The 12397-nt window shown below is 28.2% G+C and overlaps 1 protein-coding gene across 4 annotated transcripts in view; it reads left to right on the forward strand.

Moving 5' to 3' along the window:
* Positions 1-9185, forward strand: part of LOC129960381 (LIM domain-binding protein 2-like) — a 363994-nt gene extending 354809 nt beyond the window's left edge. For all 4 annotated transcript variants that reach the window (XM_056073793.1, XM_056073795.1, XM_056073792.1 and 1 more), the window contains one exon: positions 1689-9185. In XM_056073793.1, coding sequence (XP_055929768.1) covers positions 1689-2015 — 327 coding nt within the window. In that variant the 3' untranslated portion in view covers positions 2016-9185. The remainder of the gene's footprint in view (positions 1-1688) is intronic.
* Positions 9186-12397: the final 3212 nt, after the last annotated feature.

Genomic DNA, 12397 nt, shown 5'->3' on the forward strand with positions numbered 1-12397 from the left:
TATTCTGTTATATTTTAATTCAAAAGTACTTCAGAATAAATCTGAAAGATCGATGAATTAACAATGTTTAATTTTAAATGCATCTATCATTTAAGAAAATAAATAGAATCGTTTGAAATATTCGATTTAAAACATATTAAGTCTTACTCATTTGGCGTTAGGAAATGAAGATTTTTTTGGCGGGAAAGTTAGTTTTTGATTAATAATTAATATTCTAATTAAAAATTCAAAAAAGGGACTCCAGGTGCACATTAACCAGGTGACTTTCAAGGTATACATGTACCAAATTTGGTAGCTGTAAGTCAAACCGTCTGGCCTGGAGTGCACCAACACACACACACTGAGCTTTATTATAAGTATAGATAAATAGCTAACAAAAAATTTAATTCTTTTAATATAAAGGAAGCGGGTTTCAGCCTCATTATAGATGACTTAAGAGTTTCCAAAATAATGATCATCTAATGCCCAAATGCAATAAACTGCCTTGTTATAAATATTATTTTTTGAGCCTTTTTCTTAGTTTATTAATATTAAAGTGTTGCTTAAATGCAGAGGTATGTTTTTCATTGAATATAAAAAAAAATTAAAAAGTGTAGTAAATACTTGTATTATTTAAAAATGAAAAACCTTTCCATTTTGTTTGGCAGCTATTTATTGAAGAACTTTTAAGAAAAGCAAAGGATATTAAGATAAAGTGATTTTTTTTATATACTTCTCTCCAAATAGTGTATGTGCAGAAACACAAACACTTCTCAGACTAGAAGTATTCAGTTATTTACAATCTAAGCAAAAGAAAAATATCCGGTTCTGTACGAGAAATACTACATTTGCTGAATTTCTGTGAGCCATTTGAAAATTGTAATGTCGAAAAATTTCTTAAAAAGAAGTAAAATTATTAAAAATATATCTATATATAATTAATGAAAATCAAACCAAAAATGAATTTAATGCCAAATAAAAATTTCTAAAGTGAAGTCATTTCAAAAAGGTCATAATGTCAATTCTGGTTCTGCTTTGTGGCTGTATCTAATTATTTTAATATTAAATATTCGTTATTGTTTTTTGAAGCATTATTTCAGAATTTTTAGAATCCTTTTCTGTTAACAAAATCAATGTATGTCTTGTAATGTTAGCGTTTGCGCTGAGCTGTTTCGATATTTTTTTTTAAAGTGCATGTATGATAATAATCTGTCTTGTTTACATTATTATATCCTTTTTATGAGGCTGTGAATTATGATTTTGAAATTTTTTAGTCATATTTGATTGTTAATGCTACTTTTGCTCTTTTATGAATTTGTACTTTGTATATTGTCCTCAACTTTTTACCCCCTTTTTAAAAAGCATAATGTAAATCCAATGAATCTTAATTATTTCATCTCATTAAAGGTAGTTTTTACTGATTTTAAAAGTACCCAAACATGTATATTCATTACTAAGTATACGATCCACTATTAGCTTGTTTTTACGCTACTTAAATATAAAAATGTATTGTGATTTTAAAAAGAAATATCGCTACATATATTTTGTGTTGTTTCAGTTTTTTTTATTGCAGTGATTCTTTATTCCGTTTGTTCTTTTAGAATTAAAAGATGGACAGTATGTTCCATTGCCATTATTTATTATGTATCTTTTTATTTTACTTTAAAACATAAAAATTATGGGTTAACGTCTTTATTTGATATTTTTAGGATGTGATGGTTGTCGGGGAGCCTTCCTTAATGGGTGGTGAATTTGGTGATGAGGATGAAAGACTCATTACTAGATTAGAAAATACACAGTATGATGCTTCAGCTGCTGCAGCAGCTGCTAATGGTTTAGAAGACACGGAAGATTTTCCTTCAAATCCTATAACATCAGTTCCAAGTACAACAGGTGGACCACCACCTTCAACTTGGTCTGGCCCTCCATCAGCTGGTGCTCCATCTTCTGAACGCACCACTGTTTCAGCTCCTTCTTCTAGTTCCCAACCAGCAAGTCAAGATGATAAAAAGTCTTCTCCTAATTTGAGTCAATAATTTTTCTTAAACAAACAAAATAAAGAAAATCAAATTATATGTGACCAACTTATTATATTGAAAAATGAGTGTATGTCTCAGTCAAAAGAGTTCAATAGTGATATTTTGTGATGATATTTGACCATAGCTAAAAAGTTCCTATGTTAGTATCTACATAAAGCAGTTCTTTTAAAACAAATGTAATTTACTTCATGCTTATTGAACCTTTTTTCTAAGTCAGATATAAAGTTAACATATAGATAATTTCATTGAGAAGTTATAAAATTACGTTTCAGAAACCGTTAGTTATAAATGAGTTCAAAGAAAAAAAAATGTAATCATTTTTTTTTTTTGAGAATTTGGTTGAATCCTGGTTTAATGTGCCCCCCGCGTTTGTCGTCAGTATGGTAACCCTAACAGGCAAGCAGAATAGTTCTCCTAGTAACCCTAACAGGCAAGCAGAATAGTTCTCCTAGTAACCCTAACAAGCAAGCAGAATAGTTCTCCTAGTAACCCTAATATTGATTTGTTTACAATATTTTTCGCTTGTTGAGTTGTACATCAACTACAACAATTTTATAAGAAATGAAAATTAAAAGTAATCGGCAAATAAATGTCCATTAAAGAATTTAATTTACTTTTTATAATTTAAAGCGTTATTATTGTTATTAAAACATATCAATGTTATTTTGAAGTGAACTATGACTAGATAATATTTAACCTTTTGCAATTCATATTGAATTAATTTATTCTAATTAAAATTATTTATTCATGAATTTTATCAGAACAGAAAATTAAAACCATATGCTCGAGCTTTTTGAAATCGTTTGTCTTTATTTCACAATTTGTCATTTTAATATTATCTTCTCTATCTAATTGAATTCTCCGTGATTTGTTGCTCTTTACATGGATTTCTCATGTAAATTTGATAAGTCTGTGATTGTTCAAAAATTGATGTATGGTGATAGGGATAATCACAAATATGAGAGATATTGCGTTGGAGAATTCGATGTCTGCATTTCGAAATATCTATGGTGCCGGCAGAACAACATTTGCATTACTGAAAAGTTCCTCTGCTTTTTTTTATATGGAAATTCTTAAATCATTCCCTGTGCAATTTAAGAATTAGTTGAACCGAGTCAATGTATTTTAATTCTTAAAATTTCTTAAGAAAATATCCATCTTCTGGAGACGTATTTATTAGGAGCGAATGCTTTCTTTTTTTCTTTGTGCTGTGTCTGTTATTCCCAGAATCATTATGCTCAAAGTGCTAGCGAAGATACTAGATTCCGCTCATGCTGCTTGAAAAGCCGTGGGATTTATTTTAAGGTAAAAAATTCCCTAGGTGATTTATTCAAATACCAATGGTATCACTTGTTTAATTTCATTATCTAAAGTGCTGATCGTGCAGCCAGTTTTCAGAAGTTCTTTATTTTAGAATTTGAAGGAGATTCAGCAATTATAATCCATAATGGTATGAAAAGAAGTCTTCTTAGATAAAATAATCGCGAGCAGTAAAGTTCATAATTTTAATAAATTAGGTGGGTAACTGTAACTGTTTCAACTCATTGTATATCTAGTTAGCCATCTTGATTGACGACTTCGCACTATGGGAATCCTTGACCTAGTAAGGGGCACACTAAATTAGGGCTTTATTGTTAATTATATATTTTTTAGTATAAATTTCGGAATTTTAATGAGTATTATTATTTTTTATCCTCTGAAGTGAATTTTAGGATTTTCCTTGTTAATATAAAAATGTTTCATTTCTTTGACATAATGCTGTTCTTTTGATATGGGGCAAATGTAACCTGGTGAAGCTGTCGAGCAGATTACATGTTACTTCCAAAATGAGTTCAATCAAAAAAATTAAAACAAATGAATACAATTAATGATGAACATGCAAGTAAATTTAAATATATGAATAAATTGTCGCGATTCATTTTTTATTGAGTACTTTGCCCTAGATATGTTATTTTGCATGGAGAATAATTTATTAAACAAATGTCTGGTATTTGATCCTGTTCTGTTTTTTGAATTGTGAAGTTGTGAAAATGATTTTTCACACTGAATTTCATAAACTTTTGTTATCAACCGATGTAGTGCAATTGAAAATTTTTAGTGTAAAAGTGTATTTAAACATGTACAGAAAGAATCCACTAGCTTAGTTAAGATTTGTATATAATAAAATGTTATTACCCATTTATAATGATAAAAGATTTTATGGCTCATGTTTAAATAATGTTGGGTTTACTTTTACTCAGAAACATTAGCTCTATTACTAAACTCGGCTTTTCTTTTTCATACTCTCCGTACGAAGTTCTGTAATGTATTTATAAACATATACATGCCATGTTTCATCAGAATTATTTTTTCATCCTTTCAAGATGGCTTAATATATGTGAATTTGTGGGTTTGTATACATATATACATATGCACATATTTCGTGTTTTGTCACAGTGAGTTTCATCAGCAGTATGTGCAAAACTACCTATTCCTGCACTTTTTGATGATTTTTAAATAACATTTTATATAATAATTATTTTGCATTCCAGCATTTTTATGTATATGCTAATATTCAGCTTCAGAAATGTTTTATCCCTACTTTGTTCCCTCATGGTACTCCTATTTGCATATATTGCTGCCTTTACTCATAGTGAAATTTGTTTAAATTTTCATTTAAAAAAATAGAATTGCTAGTTAATTACTTTATTTAAAACATTAGATGAAATAAGTAGATTTCGAAATATCTGAAAGTGGTTATGGTATTAGAAATCTTCTTTTTCCATTTTTTTATATATTATAATTGAATATTGAATGCAAATTTGGAACTTATGTATCTGCTTAGTTATGAAGTTGTTACACAAATGCGCAAAATGTTTAATTTTTGCAATTGTTTCAAGTGTCTGGAACATTTAAATAACTTTTTTAATTATGTAGCAATCTCAGATGTTATATGTATATATATATATATGTGTGTGTGTTTGTCTTAAAATTTTGTGAACATACGAAGCAAGTTTTTTTAAAACATACTGTATTAGTAAAATTTAAAACTATAGTGATATATGTTACTATTCTTTTACTAAATATTTCTAGTATCACCATGTAATATTATTGGAATTTGTACTTGTTTCAAATACATTATTCGATTCTACAAAATATGTAAAGCTGTGGGCAATTCTTGTTTTCAGCAGAAGTGCTGTACAATCTGCCTAAAATTCAATTTTCTTTCTTTAATTTTAATATTATATCCTCTTTATAAGTGAATATTCAACAGTGACTTGTACTCTGTAGAGACTTGCACTACTGAATATATTTTCTTCAAATTGTGATCATAACTATTGTGAAGCATATGGAAGATTTTGTATCCATTAAATACAGGGTTGCCATAGCACCGGGAAAATGCAGGGAATTTAAAAATCGTCTAAAAACGAAAAATTCAGGAGAATTTGAAAAATTCCCTATAAACCGTGAAAGTACTACTAATTTTAACTTTCTTAGGTTTTTTTTTTTTTTTTTTTTCCTTTCACTCCCATCTAAAAAATGTTGATCTCTGAACATTGCAAAAATAAAAAATAGACCGTAGTCATGGCTCCAAAAACGAAAAACAGCTTTCAAGGCTATGTAATTGTGGAAACTCACTCATTTTCCTCTTGCTCCAATTTTTTTCTGTATATATTAGTCTAATTACAATTTAAAAGACAGTTGTTTTCTTTCCATGAAATTCTTGGATTGCTGTTAATACGCGAGATTGTTATAACTTCATGAGAGTGAATAAATTTCTCTTGCTGGTATAGCAACATTCATTCTGTGGAAGCATCGCGGTTGTTGTTATTTTGTGTTTTGCTTCACCCTAATCCGAAATTTTTGCGTGATTTCCAGTCTGCCCCCCCCCCCCCTAATATTTAAATTTTGCCATTTGCATCCTTTCCTTGCTTTTTCCACTCATTGAAACTGCAGAATATTGTTATTTTATTATAATTAATACCTGAGTGCTGTTCGCGCATTTCCTCTTATATTGTATATACGTACAAGTAATTTTTTTCCAGGTTTGCATGGCAACCCTGTAAATAGTTTTATTATTATTATTATTATTGCTTAAGAATAATATTTCCATATATAAGAAATTTTTTTTTTCACTGTTGTTATTTGTCTTCGATGAAATCATTATAAAAAGTTTAAATCATTTAATTTATATGCTTACGAGTTGGCACTTGTAATGTTTAAATAAATTTTATATAATTTTCTTAACTGTTTGGTGCAGTGGATATTCTCATTTGAAAATAAAGTTTCAGGTGAGAAGAGGCCTTTGTATGTTATAACCAAAATCTGGATACCTGCAAGAACAAAACTTTTTTTTTTATCTCAAGCAATATAAAGTATCATCTAGTCATATAATTAATGTAAAGATAACTCAAGCTGTAACCTGTTTAATCGATAAAGAATAATGTTTGGCTAGGCTGTGCACCATAATAATATTATCTACCGCACTTGTTTGTTTCATAAGTGTTTAATTCAATGCTATGGAAGATAAGAACTTATTTTGTAGTCAGCCTAAGTGTTTTATTAATCATATTTAAAAGAAAATTATCAATTAATATTTGGATGTTATTTTCGAAACTCGTTTTGTGTATCAAGGTCAGGTTTTGAATTTGTAATTAGAAGGGATGAATCATGAAAAATGTTTTTGCTACTTGTGTGTAATTTCGGAATAAATAGTACAAGATGAACTCAGAATTATTTTCTTTATAATTTTTTTTAATGAACAGAGAACATATTTATCAATATCTTCAGCTGAAAGAAATGATTATTTCATTTTAATATGTGCAATCAACATTGTAAATTAATGAAAGCATTTTAGTTTCATTAATTATTCTTGTAATAATATTTTATAATTAATTTTACTTTGTATATATCTATATATCAAAATAATGGTGAGACGGAGATGCATCATTAAAAGTTCCTTTATTAGATTCCTTACAATTTATCCATTTTAATGCAGAGAATCCATAAGAAAGTGATGCTTACAGATTCTGATTCGAATTTATCAACAGGTTTGTGAACAGATGACTAGAAAATTGGGATATTAATGAAAACTAATTCTAAGAACCAGATAAATTTACAGTGATAATACAGATAATAATTCTTAATTTATGACTGGTTCAGAAACACATTACCATTGAAGAATATTTTTTTTTTCATCTGATTCAGAGCTTGAAGTCATGTTGATAGAGAAGGTCAGGAAGTCGCTTTGTTATTGGGCCAGGATTACAATTTCTGCTGTTGTAAAATATTCATTAGTAGCTTTATTTTGATAGAATTTTGAATACTGCTGCAAAAGATTTTAATAAGCTTTGTCTGCTCTAAGCTACTTCAGTTTTAAGAATTGATACTAGTGTTTTACAATCTCATGAAAAGAAATTATATGAAACAATTTATCTCAAAATTACATTTAAAATCCAGTTTTCTTGAATGCAGCAGATTGTATTAAATTTTCTTATTTGATTTTTCTTTTCATTAAGTTTCGAATTTGAAACTTGCTTGTTTTTTTTTTTTAATGATTTCCATATTAATAATACTATTCACGCATTAATTTAGCTTCGACTAATTTCAGTGGTGCATTACCTATATTGCATGGAGAAAATTTTTATTCATTCTACTAAATAGATTACTGATATCTGTTTATGTTAAATTTTATTGCAAAAACTCATAATCCTTATGCAGTGAAAGGTTTTTCTGTTCTTGACATTGTTTATTTCACCTAGTGTTTTTTTTTTTTTTTAATTGTGAAGAAAACAGCTTTGAATAATTATGTTGTTTTATATCAAGTTGTGTTTTTCAAACTGCTGTACTGCAGATTGGATTTTAAAAAAAATCTATGATAAGATGTAATCTGTGATTTAAAAAAAAGGTAGTAATCCTATCATATTAAAAAATTTAACTAATTTTCTGTGAATTAAAGGTTCTTTATTGCATTCATTACTTTGAAATTTCTGAAAAATCAGAGCATTATGTCATTATTTTATTTTTGGGAAATTGAAATTGAAGATTTTTATTAAATTAGATGGATAAGCAATCAATTAAAGCCTGAGTTTGTGTATATTTCACTGTCAAATTAAAGTGAAGGCTATCTGAATCAGCATATACTTTTAATACATTTAAATGTTCCATCCAACTTGTCTCATTTTTTGTGCAATTTATTTTAGTTAATTTTCTACTCTCTCTTGAAATAAACGTTTTCAAAATATAGAAACCATTTTCAAGGTATTTCTTTTCTTTATAAAAGTAAATGAGCTTTTCCTTGATTATCAAATATGGATGATCGCATTCATTTATTTTCTACTATAAGTATGTATCAATTTTCACTTACAGTCATACAAACTACTATGAAATTCTACTTACTTAGCTAAAGCATAAATGTCATGAAACTCTTTTAAAACTGAAGTTCATAATATTTTTTGGATTGAAAATATCTTTACTTTTTAGTATAACCTTGATATCTATGTTTTCTATTTTAAAATCGCTGAAATAATAAAATTTGTAATCTGAAATCATTTTTAAATTGCTGTATGCAAATTCATTTTTGTTTATAGCACACACACACAAAAAAAATGTATTGAATTCTGTAAATTGAAAGAAATTGAAGATCATCTCACATCAGGTAAGATTTATTATTATTATTATTTTTCGAAGTAGTAATAATAATGACAGGACGGAATATTTATGAAGCTTTTGAATCTTAAGTGTTCGAGGGAGGGGGGTCGGCTGCTAGGAAATTTTCTTTAGAGGAATTGATATATTCAGTAAAATTTTAAATACTGATGTATTTTTAATATATGGTGAGTGAAGAATTTGATTCTACTAACAAATTAAAAAGACTTATTTATTAATATAAAATTCCTTATGTATGATAATTTTGACTAACAATTTCTTTTTATAAGTGTGCCAAATAAGGTTGTCATGTTCATGAATTGCTGAAATTTTGCAGCATTTGGCTATTTTTTTAAGTTATTTTAAATATTATGTAGCAATAACAAAGTTCAGTCAATATTTCTTTTGCACGTCAATTGACTTTCTGAATTTGTATATGAGCATCATATTTAGTTATCACATGTGAAAACTGATCTGTATGAGTATTATTTTAAAAAGAGTTGATAGTTACAATATATTTGTAATAAATTATATGATCTATTTTTTTTTCTGTCTATACTGATTATAAAAGGGAAGCTTCATAGATTTTTTCAACCTTCAATTTCTTTGTACATATTTATGTAAGTGTGAAATGAAACTATTATCCATAAATACTAGTTTTATAACTGTGCCGATTTTTATTTGGATTTTATATTTTGTTCTTTTAAAAATAGTTTCCTTCTAAAAACTAGTTAGCACAGTTCTAATTAACTGCTTTCCTATATAAGTTTTCCCCCATATTGTAGGTTTCTCTGTAAAATTTAAATGTGTCAGTGTTTCTGAAAATGTGAAGTGTATACTTTTAAAATCAGATAATTTGTTTTAGATCAGTTTCGATTTTAATATTTATTTTTAAGTACTGTCTTTATAATGACAAACAAAAAAAATATTCTGTTTGTCAGTGCTGGCAAATTTGAAAGTAACGTCCAAAATTATTTGACAAAGCTTTGAGTTTTTTCTTATATTACTAGTTGTTGCTTCTTGTGGTGTTTTGTGAAAAATTTTCTATCTGTGGGACCATGTGTACGATCGGAGAAAACTGAATTTGACTGGTATTCTTTCTTTCTTTTATTTGTGTACAGTTTAATCAATCAAGTTCAGTATCGGTCAAATATATTTGTTTTCATTTTTTATAGGAGCTAATGACTAATCCTTCTGTAAATGCGAAATTTTTCCAAATATTTCGTCTTCATAAATGCATTAACCTACTAAAAAATACTGCAGAAGGATTTTGCTGTACTTTTGAAGAAACCTCGCCTAGTAGTGGTTCTCAACATCTGAACTGTATTCTTCATGTTGTTAGACGTCATTTTTGTTGAAATTTCAATTTGTTTTTCTCAAACTGTTGGATTTATTTTCCGCGACAGATTTTTTAAAAAGAAAGTTGAGTTGATTTGTGCTTTGAATCTAATATAATATCAATGATCATGAGGTTTATATTTCAATTTGGAAATACTTATATCTCTATCAAACATTCAAGAGAAGGCCCACAATCTGTATATCATTATTCTTTAATCATGTATTGTTATTTAGTTCCCTTTACAAATTAGAAAATTTGCTGAGAGATTTACAGGAGAAACTTATTTTGATCATTCTTTTTAGTTTATTCTCTCAAAGGTTGAGAACCAATACTCTGGCAAATGATTTAGTAATCTGTCTCTTTTGAGCAAATGGAAATATTCTTCTCAAGTTATACTTTTATTATGGAGTTAATTCATGCTTGCATGTTGCATACTATAAATGCACGACCTAAATTCAAATCTAAAATCAATTTTGCATATGCTGCTTGTTATATTAAGAAAGTTTCTTTTGCCTTTTGGGACTTTCCTTCGTTTAATATTTTTTTATGTTATGCATTTCAAGTTTTTATCTTGGATATTTCACTTATTATTATTGTTTCTTACTGATTCTCGACATTTAATGCGAGACATCTTTGATCTTTAATTGCATTAGCATTGCTTGCGTTCCTTAACATTATTAGTTGAATCAAAATTGCATAGATGCTTTGGAGTGTAATATAATTCAGGGGTGTTTGTGCTCCGGGGAAACCCCGGAATTCCGGGGATTTTGAACTTCGATACCCGGAAATTCCGGGGATCGTCGTTCAAAAGGAAGTAGGAATAATAATGAATTATTTATTTTGATCTGGGTAATTTTGTTTGCTTTGAAAGCAGAAAACGCAAGGTCAGTGTGTGTGGTGAAAACTTTTCCTTTCTTTCTCCAAAGGCAGTGATAATGCGTGAAAAGGGGGAAAAAACTTCTTTTTTGTTCTTTCCTTATTGCGAGTTATGACTCATTCCCCCGGTTCTCGGACATTCTCTTCTGGATTCTTTTCGGCAAGTAGGCGCGGCAGAAAAAAAAGGGAGAGACTTCGTTCGACCAGATGTGCGATCACGTGACCTGGGTTCAAAGGTCTTAATTTTGCAAAAAAAGTAATTCATTGAACTTTTATAATTAGGTCATTCAATACTTCATAATTGTAATTTTTCATTTCTCTCTCTCCCCCCCCCCCTTCTCGAAACTCCAAAATGTCGGTAGTAAGTCCGTAAAAGTTTCAGGGGATTTTTTGGGGTCCCACAAACACCCCTGATAATTATTTAGATTTATATTTAAAAAATTATTTAATAACTACCTACATCAGTGTGTCCAAAAAGATATTTAAACCTAAAACAGTATGCATTAGGCTTAAAACCTCTGCTTTGAATTTTCACTTTGCATATTCTTAATCACTTAGTGTTGAAGAAAACTTGGAAACGTTGCATGATAAGCGTTTTATCTATATGCATTACAACCAAGAGTTAATTAAAATCTAGGCATGCTAAGAGAATTGCTATAAAATTTTAATATAATGATAAATTTAATTTTTCTTTGAAATTTCCCAAATTCATTTCCATTAAGCTGGATGTTAAATTTCATTCAGATGGACTATTGTTTAGTTAATCCCAGGAGACTTAGGTATTCATTTTTCCAGGCTCCAAGAAGAAATTTACTGAATACGAAAAATGAAAAAGGGAAACATTTTTGATGGAACTATCAGTGAATAATGATTCAAATGAAAATACTGAGCTTTCATTATCACTGAGTGCCAGATATTTTAGTAGCTATTCGAAGTAATGGACCAGTTCAACAAATATGATTAATTTATTTTTTTGAAAGCAACCTATGTGGCAATTTTTTTAGTTAATTTTTAGTTTGTGGTATTAAATTGCTACATTTTTGTTTATAAAATTTCCAAAGAAATGCAATGATTAGAGCATTTTAAAAGATCCCAGTTTTTTACTTAAAATCACTTTTGAAACAGTGTTTTGTAAATATTTTTTTGTAGAGCTTAATATAAATTATTAAAGGAAATTTAAAAAGAAAACTAAAAACTATTATGAAACTAAATAATTTATTGTGTTGTATAACTTGTAAACTAAAGTGTTTTAATTTTCTAAGTTCATTTTATTTATATTTTGTTATGCATTTCACGTTTTAATTTGCAACCAACTCTGAAGGTACTTTAGATAATTCTAAAATAAATATTTATGCCCATGAATTTCGGATCTAAATTATTGAAACTGAATAATACAAAAATTGTGCAACGCAATTCATTATTAAGAATATTATTGTATTCATTAAAAGTATCAAGGACCTAATAACTGCTATCCTAACGTACAGTTACATAAGTGTGCTTTCAGGTAACCAATAAAATTAAATGGCCTCTAATTATA

Source organism: Argiope bruennichi, chromosome X2, assembly GCF_947563725.1.
Source record: "Argiope bruennichi chromosome X2, qqArgBrue1.1, whole genome shotgun sequence".
NCBI classification, from domain to species: Eukaryota; Metazoa; Arthropoda; class Arachnida; order Araneae; family Araneidae; genus Argiope; species Argiope bruennichi.